This window comes from Enhydra lutris, unplaced genomic scaffold, assembly GCF_002288905.1.
Source record: "Enhydra lutris kenyoni isolate GAN:26980312 unplaced genomic scaffold, ASM228890v2 scaffoldscaffold18, whole genome shotgun sequence".
NCBI classification, from domain to species: Eukaryota; Metazoa; Chordata; class Mammalia; order Carnivora; family Mustelidae; genus Enhydra; species Enhydra lutris.
In genome coordinates this window covers 33,808,039-33,821,262 of record NW_019154102.1, presented here as the reverse complement: position 1 = coordinate 33,821,262, position 13,224 = coordinate 33,808,039, and the positions used below count along the sequence as shown (strand labels likewise).

At 47.2% G+C, this 13,224-nt stretch overlaps 1 protein-coding gene across 2 annotated transcripts; it reads left to right on the top strand.

Moving 5' to 3' along the window:
• Positions 1-3,252: 3,252 nt before the first annotated feature.
• On the top strand, positions 3,253-12,957 carry LOC111148155 (vitamin K-dependent gamma-carboxylase). 2 transcript variants are annotated; one of them, XM_022504595.1, is made up of 15 exons: positions 3,253-3,353; positions 3,750-3,920; positions 5,296-5,454; positions 5,780-5,945; positions 7,454-7,532; positions 7,978-8,084; positions 8,923-9,086; positions 9,409-9,674; positions 9,823-9,954; positions 10,337-10,488; positions 10,916-11,085; positions 11,301-11,431; positions 11,723-11,870; positions 12,030-12,225; positions 12,667-12,957. In XM_022504595.1, exons 1-15 carry the CDS (start codon positions 3,311-3,313, stop codon positions 12,857-12,859), a joined length of 2,277 nt encoding a protein of 758 aa, XP_022360303.1. In that variant the 5' UTR covers positions 3,253-3,310; the 3' UTR covers positions 12,860-12,957. The 2 variants fall into 2 exon arrangements, with proteins under 2 accessions (XP_022360303.1, XP_022360305.1); XM_022504597.1 differs by lacking the exon at positions 3,750-3,920 and having other exon boundaries at positions 3,311-3,353.
• The last annotated feature ends 267 nt before the right edge of the window (positions 12,958-13,224 follow it).

Sequence of the window (13,224 nt, the reverse complement as noted above, 5' to 3'; positions counted from 1 at the left end):
AAGCAGTACAAATTATTAATTTTATTAATTCTTGACACTGAAGTACACACCCTTTACTATTTTTTTTAAAGATTTTATTTATTTATTTGACAGACAGAGATTACAAGTAGGCAGAGAGGCGGGCAGAGAGAGGGGGAAGCAGGCTCCCTGCTGAGCAGAGAGCTTGATGCTGGGCTCGATCCCAGGACCCTGGGATCATGACCTGAGCCAAAGGCAGAGGTTTTAACCCACTGAGCCACCCAGGCGCCCCCACCCTTAACTATTTTATGGGAAATACACACAGCACTTTGCATACCCAAGTATGATGGCTGTCTTCCAGTTGTTCCGAGAAAAAGCACTTGTGTAGTTAAACTGTGAGCTGAAGTAATGTTTTAAAATTAACAGAATTTATTTGAGTACTACAGACCATTCCCACATATCCCTTAGCACTCTCCCATTTTCCTCCCATTATTAACAGCTTGCACTGGTATGGCATATTTGCTTTACATCTGATGAGCTACGGTTGATGTGTTATTATTAACAAAGTCCATAGTTTACATTAGGGTTCATATTCAATGGGTTTTGGAAAATGTATAATTACATGTATGCATCATGATACCATTACAGTATCATAAAGGATAGTTTCATCTCTCTAAAAATCCCATTCGTCCCTCCCACCTTCCCCCCTTTCCCCCCAGTTCCTGGCAAACGCTGATCTTTCACCTTAAAACCACAGTTTTGCCTTTTTCAGGATATCAGTTTGGATAAGTGTGTAAGCTTTCCAGATTGGTTTCTTTCACTTAGGAATATGAGTTTAAGGTTCCCCCACATCCTTTTGCAGCTTAATAGTTCGTTTTACTTTATCACTTCATATTCCACTGTATGGATGTAACTGTTTGTTTATCCATTCACCTATTGAAGGACCTCTTGATTGCCTCCAACTTTGGGCAATTATGAATAATGCTGCTATATATTTGTGTGGGCATAATTTTTCACCTCTTTGGGTCTTTACCAAGGAGCACAATTGCTGGATCATATGGTAAAAGCATGTTTAGTTTTGGAAGAAACTGCCAGACTGTTTTCCAAAGTGAGTGTACCATTTTGCATTCCTACCAACAATGAAGTAGAGTTCCTGTTGCTCCAACCACTCTAACAGCTAACTCATTGTTGTTCTAATTTGTAACTCCCTAATAAAATAAGATGTTGAGTATCTTTGTTTCTTCCTATCTTTTTAAAAAATGAAACATCATTTTACTTGTGGACATTGGACAAACTATGGTTATTCAAACTGGCACATTTGGCAGGTATCTTTTTTTTTTTTTTTTTTTTCCAAAAGGAAAGAAGTGTGGCTGTTCCTCGAAAGGAAACAATAGACAGTATTTGTTGCCAATGAATAAATTTGAACTTTCAAATGAAAATTAGAATTTTGGAAAACTTGTATCTGCCACTGTGAGCTTGGCAGCTTCCCAACATTTAAGAGACTCTGCATTTAGAAGAGCAGCATAACTCACCAAACCAATGTTTTCCAAATGACTATATGCATGATTTTGTAAAAGGTCCAAAGTGGGAGATGTACCAATGATTTCAATGTGACAGAGCATGCAGTTCATTGAGATGGTTTCAGATTCTACATTTTTAAAATATTTTATTTATTTATTTAACAGAGAGAGACAGAGAGATCACAAGTAGGCAGAGAGGCAGGTAGAGAGAGGGGGAAGCAGGCTCCCCACTGAGCAGAGAGCCCAAAGTGGGGCTCGATCCCAGGACCCTGAGATCATGACCTGAGCTGAAGGCACAGGTTTAACCCACTGAGCCACCCAGGTGCCCCTCAGATTCTACATTTGACTAACCTGTAAAAAACTACCACTTTTAAGTTTAGGTGTGTTATCAAACAAGGATACCCACAATTACCTAAACGTTACCTAAAAATGTTATTAAAATGCTTTTTCCAGGGGCGCCTGGGTGGCACAGTTGTTAAGCAGCTGCCTTCTGTTCAGGTCAGGATCCCAGAGTCCTGGGATCCCAGAGTCCCTGCTTGGCAGGAAGCCTGCTTCTCCCTCTCCCACTGCCCCTGCTTGTATTCCCTCTCTCACTGTGTCTCTCTCTGTCAAAAATAAATAAATAAAATCTTTTAAAAAAAATGAAATAAAATGCTTTTCCTTTTTCCAACTAAGTATCTGTGAGGCCAGATTTCCTTCACATACTTCAATCAGCACCATATCAAATGCAGAAGCAGATATGAGAATCCAGCTGTTTCCAGTTAACCCAGACATTAGATTTGCATATGAAACAATATAGTACTACTTGTGCAATTTTTTTGTGGAAAACAAACTTTTTCCATGTAAGTTATTTATGTAAACGTTTTATTTGTAAACATGGCTTATTATTTTTTTTTAGTGACTCAATATGTATTTTAAACATTTCTCAGTATAAATTTCCAGTACGGTAAATGTGGAAAAATATAACCCACATAAATAAATGCTCTTTAGGGCTCTCAGTAATGTGTTTCAGTGTAAAAGTGTCCTGACACCAAGAAAATGCGAGTACTGCTTTTCTAGGATGCCTTTCTGTGATCCTGCTGGCCAATCCCATGGCAGAAAATTAGATTTTGTAAGTGCGGTTCAAGACTCACCTCTAGGAATCCTCCCTGATCGACTACACTCTACGCGCTGCCCCTATTCTACATCTTCTAAAGCTACATCTACATCTACATCTGCAGCTGTGTCGTTCCGGTTTCCCCAGCTCATTTCAAACCTCTGGCTCTTGGCAGGTACTGGAAGAGAAAATAAAGCAACTCGCACCCTCTCCCTACGCCGGGACAGCCCTTCAGGTGCGTCCTCAACTCGGAGGTCAACGTCTTGGGGAAAAAGTGACATTTGCACCCGCATGCTCACGTCAGGGAGCACCGCAGGAATCCCACAACCTGGAGAGACCTAATGGGGGCGGGGGGGGGGGGGTCAGGGAAGTTGTCAGGACTCTGAGACCTGTTAGGACTGAAAGCGCCAAGGGCTTTGGGACGCTTCATGGTAAGACTGGTCTAGCGGCTGAAGATGGGCGTCTGGGGGAATCCTGGCTCCTCCTCCGTCACCCCGTCCGGCGATACCAGCCGGAACTCCCTCTCCCGCTGCCCCAAGGTTCCTCGCTCCGCCCTTTGCCGCCAAGCAGGGAGCAAGCGACGCCGGCGAGAGATGTTCACGACAGTCCTATCTAGCGCTTTCCGGCCGGCCGCACGCGTGCTGATGTGTCGGGGAGGCGGGGCTTAGGGAAGTGAGTCCTCCCGTCGCTACCTGCTAGTTTATCAGCGCTTTGGCCGTCTTGCCTCTGCGGAGCCATGGCGGTGTCTGCCCGGTCCGCGCGGGTCCAGCCGGACTCACGTAGGCTCAGAGTCCTCCCATGCGGCGGAGGGAGAGAGGGGCTCTGTCTCAGAGGGGTGGGGGTGGTAGGACTGCCCTGAGGGACCCCGGGAAAGGGGTTTCTGTTTGGAAGGGGCTTGTAGAGAGAGGTTGCAGTATGCGGCTTTGGGGTGATGGTGACACTCGGGGCACTTTGCGGTTAGGGGGCTATAGTCTGAGAGAGGTTCTGGCACATTGGGAGATCCAGAAGGATCTGGCACTGCGAGGATGTTTCTAGTAGTCAGAAATAAATGGGAGAACCCGGATAGGGAGAAATCCTGGGGCTGTAGGGCTGTGGTTTCTGTGTTTTGGGGAGGAGCCGATTTTAAAGCACTTCCGCCCCCACACCTGCAGATACACTTTTCTGTTTGCTTGCAGGTAAAATACAGAAAGACAAGGCTGGACAGTCTTCAGGGCTGAGCCAGAGCAGCGGAATGGGGAAACTCTTGGGGTTTGAGTGCACAGATGTTTCCAGCTGGGGAAGGCTGGTGACCCTGCTGAATCGACCAACGGATCCTGCCAGCCTGGCTGTCTTCCGTTTTCTCTTTGGTAAATGGGGTTTCTGGAGCGACTAGTGTGATGATGGGTGGGAGAATAACCATCGTCCCTTGCGCACTTCTTGGTTACTTACTAGTGACTTGCCTCCCTTTTCTTCAGAGCTGAAGATACTGATTTCCTGGAAGGCATCTTTGTGGAGTTTAGGATCAAAACCGCCTTTGTCTCCTCTGATTAGGGATTGGAGGGCAGAAATGCTTTGATCTGAGGCCATAGGAAATACAGAGGCAGATGACCAGAGACCCATCTTGCTTGTGGCATGAAGTTGCCCAGTAACTATACTCAGGACCAGACCTCAGAGAAATAGCAGGGTGACAGGGCTGACATTTTGGCTGTGACTCCCTAATCCAGAGTTTCCTTACTCATAGGCCACAGCATGTATGCTGGGAATGGGTTACAAATGTGCTAAGATATTAATTCTCTTAGCCCAGTCTCAACTGGTGGCAGTTTTGCTCTCTGGCGGACATTTGGCAAGGACTGTAGACATTTTTATTTGTCACAACTTGGGGGAAGGGGAATAGGTAGCTACTGGTATTTACTTAAGAGCCAGGGATGCTGTTGAGTGACCAATGGTGCACAGGATAGCCCCTCCCAGCAAATAATTAACCAGCCCAAAATGTGAGTAGTCCTGAGGTTGAGAAACCCTGCCTTAACTGGAACTGGCCTCCTGACCTGAGTAGCCCCTTCTGTTTGCTCTAGTGTGGTAAGCCAAATACTGTTTTCTGGGTGTGCTAAGAAGTGAAAAGTTAAGACGCACCATCCTAGAGCACTTTTTATGGCCTCAGAGGACAGAAGTTAATAACTCAAGGTTACCTGAACAGCCTTTATAGCATTTTGTACACTTCTCTTATTTAATCCTCATTGTAACCCTGTAAAATTCATTTTAAGGATTTTTATTTATTTGAGAGAGAGACCGAAAGAGACAGCGCACACAAGCAGGGGGAGGGGCCAAGGGAGAGGGAGAAGCAGGTTTCCGGCTGAGCAGAGAGCCTGATGCAGGGCTCTATCCCAGGACTCTTGGATCATGACCTGAGCCAAAGGCAGACACTTAACCAGCTGAGCCATCCAGGCACCTCCTGTAACCCTGTAAGATATTATGAGTCCCTTTCTCAAATAGGGAAGGAGGAATTGGCTCAGGGAGGTGCAGTGACTATCTGAGATCACATAGCTGGCATAATGCCTAGCACAGAGCAGACACTCAGTAATTATTGTTGAATAATGAATAAATGAATGAATGAATTCATTTGTTGAAGGAATGAATAAATGGCAGAGCCAGGGTTAGGTAAAAAGTCTGACCCTGGAGCTGGGTGCTGTGTTCCACTGTTTCCTTTGCTGAGGCCTAAGGGTGCCTCCTCGACTGCCTTCCCAGGGCTGATGATGGTGTTGGACATTCCCCAAGAGCGGGGGCTCAGCTCTCTGGACCGAAGATACCTGGATGGGCTGGACGTGTGCCGCTTCCCTTTGCTGGACGCCCTGCAGCCACTACCACTTGACTGGATGTATCTTGTCTATACCATCATGTTTCTGGGTGAGGGAAAGTATGGGAGAGATGGGAGTATTGACTAGCCTCCCTAAACCACAGAAATACAAAGCATGCCAGTGAATGACCAAAGTCTTGGGTTCATTATTTCACTTCTGCTGTGACTCCTAATATCATCCCGCTCCCTGTGTGTCATCTGAGCTGTTACCCCATGAGTCTTTTTAAAATGCTAAAATAACATTTGATTTTTCATTTGGCTTTGTGATTATAAAATGTCCAATGACTTTTCTTAATCCCACCCACAGCCTGTCCTGGGGGAACTGGGCCTCTGGTGACCCTTTGACCTCTTGATCCTCTCCCCCACAAATCCTAGGGGCACTGGGCATGATGCTGGGCCTGTGCTACCGGATAAGCTGTGTGTTATTCCTGCTACCATACTGGTATGTGTTTCTCCTGGACAAGACGTCATGGAACAACCACTCCTATCTGTATGGTTTGTTGGCCTTTCAGCTGACATTTGTGGATGCAAACCGCTACTGGTATGATTCTAAGGGAAAGGGGAAAAGGGTTGGCTGGGTCAGGTTGGTTACCAGTGGTAGGGGTCCGGTGAGGTCCTAGAATTTGCCCCAGCAAGCGTATTTTCAACCATGCTTTGCAAAGTGTGGTTACAGGGTCACACTTTGGTCCAGATGAATTTGGGAAGGGGAGGGGGTCAGTGAGGTTGGGGCACGTGGGATGACAAAAAGCAAAATGGCTCCATTCCCACCCCTTCACTCTTTCCATATCTCCCCAGGTGCCTTGATCTATCCACTTCCTGTAATCCACTTAGAGAGAAGAAGAGAAGACTAAAGCCAGACATAGATGTTTTCAGATACTTCAAGGGTGGTCATGTGGAAGAGGGAGCAGACTTTCTCTGTGTGAGACCAGAGGGGCAGAGTTAGAGCCAAGAGTAGAAGTTGCTGTGAGGCAGAGTCATGTCAGAAGGAGAGGGCCCACCAGGGCTGCTCAGCAGTGCTGTCCTGGGAGGAGGTAACCCTCCCCCACCTCTGGCTTAGGTGACCATCTCTCAGGGGAGGTGGTGAAGGGATTTGGAGACAGGGTGGCAGGGTAGATGACCTCTAGGGATTCTCCCCATTAAGCAAATAGGAGATGCCAGTAAATGGGTATTGGGAAAAAAATCTCAGACGATGCCTTTGTTAGTGACTTATCAGCCATTAATTATACCTAGACATACCCCTTTGTAAACCTTTAAACTCATTCAGATGCACAGGTCTGATCATATAAAATTAAGAGGCAGTTTTGACAGAATGTTCATGAAAAGTTCCATTTTTGTAATTTTACGCAGTTTGAAAAAATACTTATCCCTTACTCAGGGCTATCCCCATGGCCAGGCACTGTACTAAACACTTTACATTTTTCCTCATTACAGTGCCATGAGGCTTTTAACCACAAGTTAAAAGCACAGTTGTGCTTTTAAGCACAAGCTGCCCCTTCCTAACCTCTCTGCTCATTCATTGTCTTCTTGAAACCTGCTTTGCTTCTGTCTCCCCAGAATACATCTCGTTTTAATATCTTGGGTTTATTGCTTCTCTCCCAAGTTACCCTCCAGCACTAGTTACTGACATCTAGGTCTCTGAGATGTCAGTTTGGTTTGGATATTGAGATTTTTTTTTTTCTTAAATGTACTATATAGTTACATACACCTTTAACTTTTCAAACACTCCCTCAAATTCATTCTTTTTCAAATTCAGTCATATTATGAAGCATTGTAATCCTTTTCCTGATTTGGTCCGTTAAGACAGACTAGTCGACTCACTAATTAATGCTAACCACTGAACCATGTGTTCTAATGCACTAGTAGTATTGCTAATATGACTGAAAATAATCACTGTTAAATTTGCTCCTATACTTCTAAAGAGCCTCAGAAGATCCCAGAGGACCAGAGAGGATAGGGGAGATGGCCTGGGATAGATAATTACACTTAAAAAGAAAGGTGGAAATGTGTGGGATTAAGAAGCTCTCCTTAACCTTACTACCCTTGGTGTAGGTCTGTGGACGGCCTGCTGAATGCCCGCAAGCGGAATGCCCACGTGCCCCTTTGGAACTATGCTGTGCTGCGTGGCCAGGTATAGGATTTTAGGAAAGCGGGGTCGGGGGGTGTTCTTCCACAGCCATTGTCAGCATGACCATCCTGCTGCCAGGCTACGCTGTACTCTGCCTCCCTGGAGCTTCCCTTTTTTTTTCCCTTTGGCTGGAAAGCAAGGCTGACTCTTGAGTTTTCCAGTCCCCTAGTCTCTGGGTTCTCTTACCTCGTTGTGGAAAGCACAGAGCTTTGTCCCTGCTAGCTGAGCGTCCTTATGAGAGATCTAGGCTTCATGACTCCCCTTGGGACCCAATACTGTGCCTGACATTGGTAGAATGTCCATACGAGTGAAGATCTCAGATGAGTAAATGGAGTGAATGTAATCTTCTTTAGGGCCTGAGCTCAGATCAGAACTTAGGTCATTTTAGACCTGCAGAAAATCAGGTTCTTTTTTATTTGAACCTTCGCTTTGCATTTTGTGTTTGCAGATCTTCATTGTGTACTTCATCGCGGGTGTGAAAAAGCTGGACGCAGACTGGGTGGAAGGCTACTCCATGGAATATCTGTCCCGGCACTGGCTCTTCAGTCCCTTCAAGTGAGTGGCAGGCAGAGCAGGCGTCTCCTTGCGGCAGTGGTGCACAGCGGGTGACTCGCCTCCCTCGGGGCTGCAGGAATGGCTGCTGTTCCTGCTTTGCCTTAATTTGCCATGTGCTTTCCTCTGTCCGCTCATCTTTCTCTTCAGCAGCAGTCAAAGTCAGTGATACCAAAACATCTAGGTCTTACCTGCCCCTGGGAGACGTATGGTAGGGGCAAGAACAAAAGGAAAAAACTAAAAACTGAAAGAATCAGAATAAGGTGACCTGGTGCATGAGTCCGAGCTCCCAGCTCACCAGGACTCCTCGGCCAGTGGACTTAGCAGATGGACAGTCCCTGCCCTGACAAAACCATTGTTGCCACCTTTTAGAAAACTCTCGATTTCTCCCTTCCTCCCATTTTTTCTTTCCTCGCTTTTTACTCTGTTCTTTTTCCTCTTGCCTGTTATTTCCCAGTTTCAAACGTTTGATTTTATTATATTAATCGGGCATTCACCTTTATAGTTTCTTCTCCTTTATATCCTCTGTGGAGAATCTACCACCCCCACCCCTCCCCACCACCACCGGATGCCCTCACTTCTCCATCAGATTTGCCCTAGGAAATCTGCCCTTGGTTAGCACATAGGGTACATTGAAAAAATTTGAACACCTAAAGGGTATGGAAATAAAAGGGGGTTGGAGGCTCTACCACAGGGTGTCTTTATGTAGAGTTCTACCCGCCTGCTAGGGTACTTCCTTTGGCAAGGACAGGGTGAGCAGAGGCACATTTGCTGTGAATGTGCTGTAAATGCTGGCTTCTCCAGTGCGCTGGTGGCTGACCTCTGTCTCCGGTGTCTGCAGACTAGTATTGTCCGAGGAGATGACCAGTCTACTGGTAGTGCACTGGTGCGGACTGCTGCTCGACCTCTCAGCTGGTTTCCTGCTCTTTTTTGATGCCTCAAGGTCCATCGGCCTCCTCTTCGTGTCCTACTTCCACTGCATGAATTCCCAGCTTTTCAGCATTGGTCAGTACCTGTGGTCTGGTAGGAGGTGGGAAGCCACCGGTGTGCGGGGAGCAGGAGACGGCGATGGCCACGGGAGCTACACTGAGTCAGATGCAGTCACTGACATGGCAGTAAACGGGAGGAAAGGACTGGGGCCTCTGGGCTTAGCTTGTATGTTGCAGAGTAAGGCATCTCGGGGAAATAAGACCGCTTGAGTTACGAACTGCTTTCATCACAGGTGGAATACTGGGGAGAGGCTTCTGAAAGGAGAGGGCTTGAGGGGTTTACCCATGTTCCCCCCAGCCAAACTCCTGAAACACTTATTGCCTCCCTCCTTTTCTAGGTATGTTCCCCTACGTCATGCTGGCCAGCAGCCCTCTCTTCTGCTCCCCTGAGTGGCCCCGGAAACTCGTATCTCGCTTCCCCGAAAGGCTGCAGGAACTACTGCCCCTCAAGGCTACCCCTCAACCCAGTGTGTCCTGCATGTATAAGAGGAGCCGGGCCAAAGGTGGCCAAAAGCCAGGGCTGCGCCATTGGCTGGGTGCTGCCTTCACGCTGTTCTACCTCCTGGAGCAGCTTTTCCTGCCCTACTCCCATTTCCTCACCCAGGTATGTGCGACCTGGGGGTTAGCTAGGGAGGTGGCAGGGGGCACGGCATTAGGGAAAGTGTGGGGCTGGTTTTGCAGCCCCTGTGTTGGTTGAGGATGGGGTTAATAGGAGGACAGCTGGGCTGATCGCCTCTGCCCTGCCTTCTCAGGGCTATAACAACTGGACAAATGGGCTGTATGGCTACTCCTGGGACATGATGGTCCACTCACGCTCCCACCAGCACGTGAAGATCACCTACCGTGACGGCCGCACCGGCGAGCTGGGCTACCTTAACCCTGGGGTGAGACACCTGATGTTGACGACCTCCAGTTCGTCAGAGCTCCCTGGAGCATCAGGGTCTGATTTGGTCCTAAACATAATTGTAAAGTAAAACATAATCTGGGTCCATTCAGCCCTTTTCTGAGGAGCCAGGTTGACCCTTCTTTTGTTGAAATTAAAATAGGGTAGTGCCATTCACTTCTTTGAATTGAAATAAGGTTTAGGAAAGGTAAGTAGTAAAAAGCCCAGCAACGAAAAATTCTCCCCCAAAGACAAGTTCAGGTATTTTTCCCCCCTGGTCGAAACAGGTAACAGGCAGAGATCTCTTAGTGCTGTTGGCGGGTCATGAGCTGGCTGGGAGGTTGATAACGACGAGGTGGGACTAATGTGGGGGTTTGGGGCAGGTATTCACACAGAGCCGGCGATGGAAGGATCACGCAGACATGCTGAAGCAATATGCCACTTGCCTGAGCCACCTGCTTCCCAAGTACAATGTCACTGATCCCCAGATCTACTTTGATATTTGGGTCTCCATCAATGACCGCTTCCAGCAGAGGTGGGCAAGGGGAACAGAGAAGGGGAAAAATGAAGTTTCACTCCTTTTGCCAAGATGAATAGCCCATGTTCCCCAGTGTTGGCTTGCTTGAAAGGCTGTCCTCTGGTGCATGTCCCTGTTCACCTGGTTGTGGGCATAGCTGATTGCTTCCAGCAGGGGGCACCATCAACCAGAAGAAAAGGTAACCTTTTTTTTTTTTTTTTTTTAAAGAAGCTGTTACCGCAATTCTCCTCAGGTGGCCACTAACCCCTTATTCCTCCCCCTTGCTCCAGAATCTCTTGCCTCTTCTCTCTGTGCCCCACAGTGGCACTAATATGCTGACATAAGCCATTTCTTCTATTTGGGAACAGTGATGAAAGGAACAGAACCAGAAATTCTGGTGGGTTGGGGGCTGTGGTCTCCTTAGAACGTGGTTTTCTTTCCTAAGGATTTTTGACCCTCGTGTGGACATCGTGCAGGCCGCCTGGTCCCCCTTCCAACGTACACCTTGGCTGCAGCCACTGTTGATGGACCTGTCTCCCTGGAGGACCAAGTTACAGGAAATCAAGAGCAGCCTGGACAACCACACTGAGGTGGTCTTCATTGCAGATTTTCCAGGTAAGGAGGAAAGCAAAGAAAGCTTTGCTGTCTTTCCCTGTGGCTTTCTTGGCTGGGGACACTGCATGTGGTAGAGGAGGGAGGAGCATTCTTGATGGGAGGAATATTCTTGAAACCTGAGGGGTGGTAGCGGTAAAGGTGTGATGTCTCTGTTCTGGCTGGGAGTGATTTCATCTTCCATAGGATGGGATGGGGAACTCTGTTGCCCCTGGCAGGGCTGCACCTGGAGAATTTTGTGAGTGAAGACCTGGGCAACACTAGCATTCAGCTGCTGCAGGGGGAGGTGACTGTCGAGCTGGTGGCAGAACAGAAGAATCAGACTCTTCAGGAGGGAGAAAAAATGCAGGTATTTTGCTGGAATTAACAATGGCAGAAAAGTTTAGATGAGTGGAGTTAATTTATCAGAGACTTAAAAGTGCAGGCTCCCAAAAAAGCCTCCTTTGCTTTTGATGAGGCTGTGAATAGCCTCATCCAGGATTCTAGAAGTCAGTTCCTTTGGACTCCAAAATGCAATGAGAAGAAAGTGCCTGGGTAAGGGACCAGGGTGGATTGGGGTACAGTGGGGAATGCACAAGGCACATAGGCTGCTGAGGGAAAGGTTAGGGAGTGAAATAATCCATTTCCTCCCCCTTGTCAGTTGCCTGCTGGTGAGTACCATAAGGTTTATACGATATCATCCAGTCCTTCCTGCTACATGTACATCTACGTCAATACTACAGAGCTGGCATTGGAGCAAGACCTGGCATATCTGCAAGAATTAAAGGAGAAGGTAGAGAATGGAACTGGTGAGTATATGAAGATTTGGCTGAGAAAGCACCTGGTTATGAGAAATCAGGGCTGTGAATGAGGGTATAGCCATTAAAGAATGAACTTGAAGCTTCTGACTGGTGAGAGTTCTAAAGGAATAATCTCAGTGATTTCTCTTTTTGCCATCTTCTCGGCAGAAACAGGGCCTCTGCCTCCAGAGCTGCAGCCTCTGCTAGAAGGGGAAGTACAAGGGGGCCCTGAGCCAACACCACTGGTTCAGACCTTTCTTAGACGCCAGCGGAGGCTCCAAGAACTTGAACGCCGGAGAAATACCCCTTTCCATGAGCGGTTCTTCCGCTTCTTGCTGCGGAAGCTCTATATCTTTCGCCGCAGGTGAGTTTTCCACAACAGTACTGGTCGATGTCATCAGATGGTTGTGAGTTGGGTAACTTCTCTGGGGAAGGTAATGGCAGGGTGTGTGTGGGGGGTGGTACTTTCCCAGAAAAGGACAGTCTGGTGCTAAGTATCTTTTTCTTTCTCCATTCTTTCCCTGACTTAATGGAGGAGTCAGTGACCTGTGTCTGGTGGCCTGCTGTCTTGTTCTGCCTCAGCTTATCACCAGACTCTTGTGGGTTATTCCTACCAGATTCTGGAATCCTTTACCAGACCATATAAAGAGTGGGGTGCCCTTCCAGCTGGGATGGGTGGGTCACTGGGGGATATTTTCACTTATGTCTGAATGAGAGATGGTAGGACCAGCTCGCCCTAAGGGCTTTGGCAGGAATTCCTATGTAGAAACACTTTAGACTGGGTGAACTTTTTCCTCTTTTTCAGCTTCCTGATGACTTGTATCTCGCTTCGAAATCTGGTACTAGGCCGCCCTTCCCTGGAGCAGCTGGCCCAAGAGGTGACTTACGCAAACTTGCGACCCTTTGAGCCAGTGGGAGAGTTGAGTCATTCAAACACAGATTCTTCAAATTCTAATCCTCCTGAGCCAAATTCTGACCATGTCCACTCAGAGTTCTGACTTGGGTACAGATGTGGGAGCAAACAGTCATAGGACCATTTAACCTGTGTAGTGGGAATGTGAAGAAATTGATATTTTATACATTTTTTCCTTTGTCTGTAGTTCTTTTTTTTTTTTTTTTTTTTTTTTGTCTGTAGTTCTTTAGAAGAAGAAGAAGAAGAAGAAGAAGAAGAAGAAGAAGAAGAAGAAGAAGAAGAAGAAGAAGAAAAAGAAGAAGAGGAGGAGGAGGAAGAATAAGAATAAGAAGAAGAAGAAGAAGAATGGGGCGCCTGGTTGGCTCAGTGGGTTAAACCTCTGCCTTCGGCTCAGGTCATGATCTCAAGGTCCTGGGATCAGGCCCCACATCGGGCTCTCTGCTCAGTAGA

What these genes read in the sequence shown, in the direction of transcription:
- LOC111148155 (XM_022504595.1), top strand. Translation starts at nt 3,311, where the DNA reads ATGGCGGTGTCTGCCCGGTCCGCGCGGGTCCAGCCGGACTCAC. An exon ending in TTCCCAGCTTTTCAGCATTG is followed by an intron (nt 9,087 to 9,408) that starts GTCAGTACCTGT and finishes CTCCTTTTCTAG; the next exon opens with GTATGTTCCCCTACGTCATG. An exon ending in AATGACCGCTTCCAGCAGAG is followed by an intron (nt 10,489 to 10,915) that starts GTGGGCAAGGGG and finishes TTCTTTCCTAAG; the next exon opens with GATTTTTGACCCTCGTGTGG.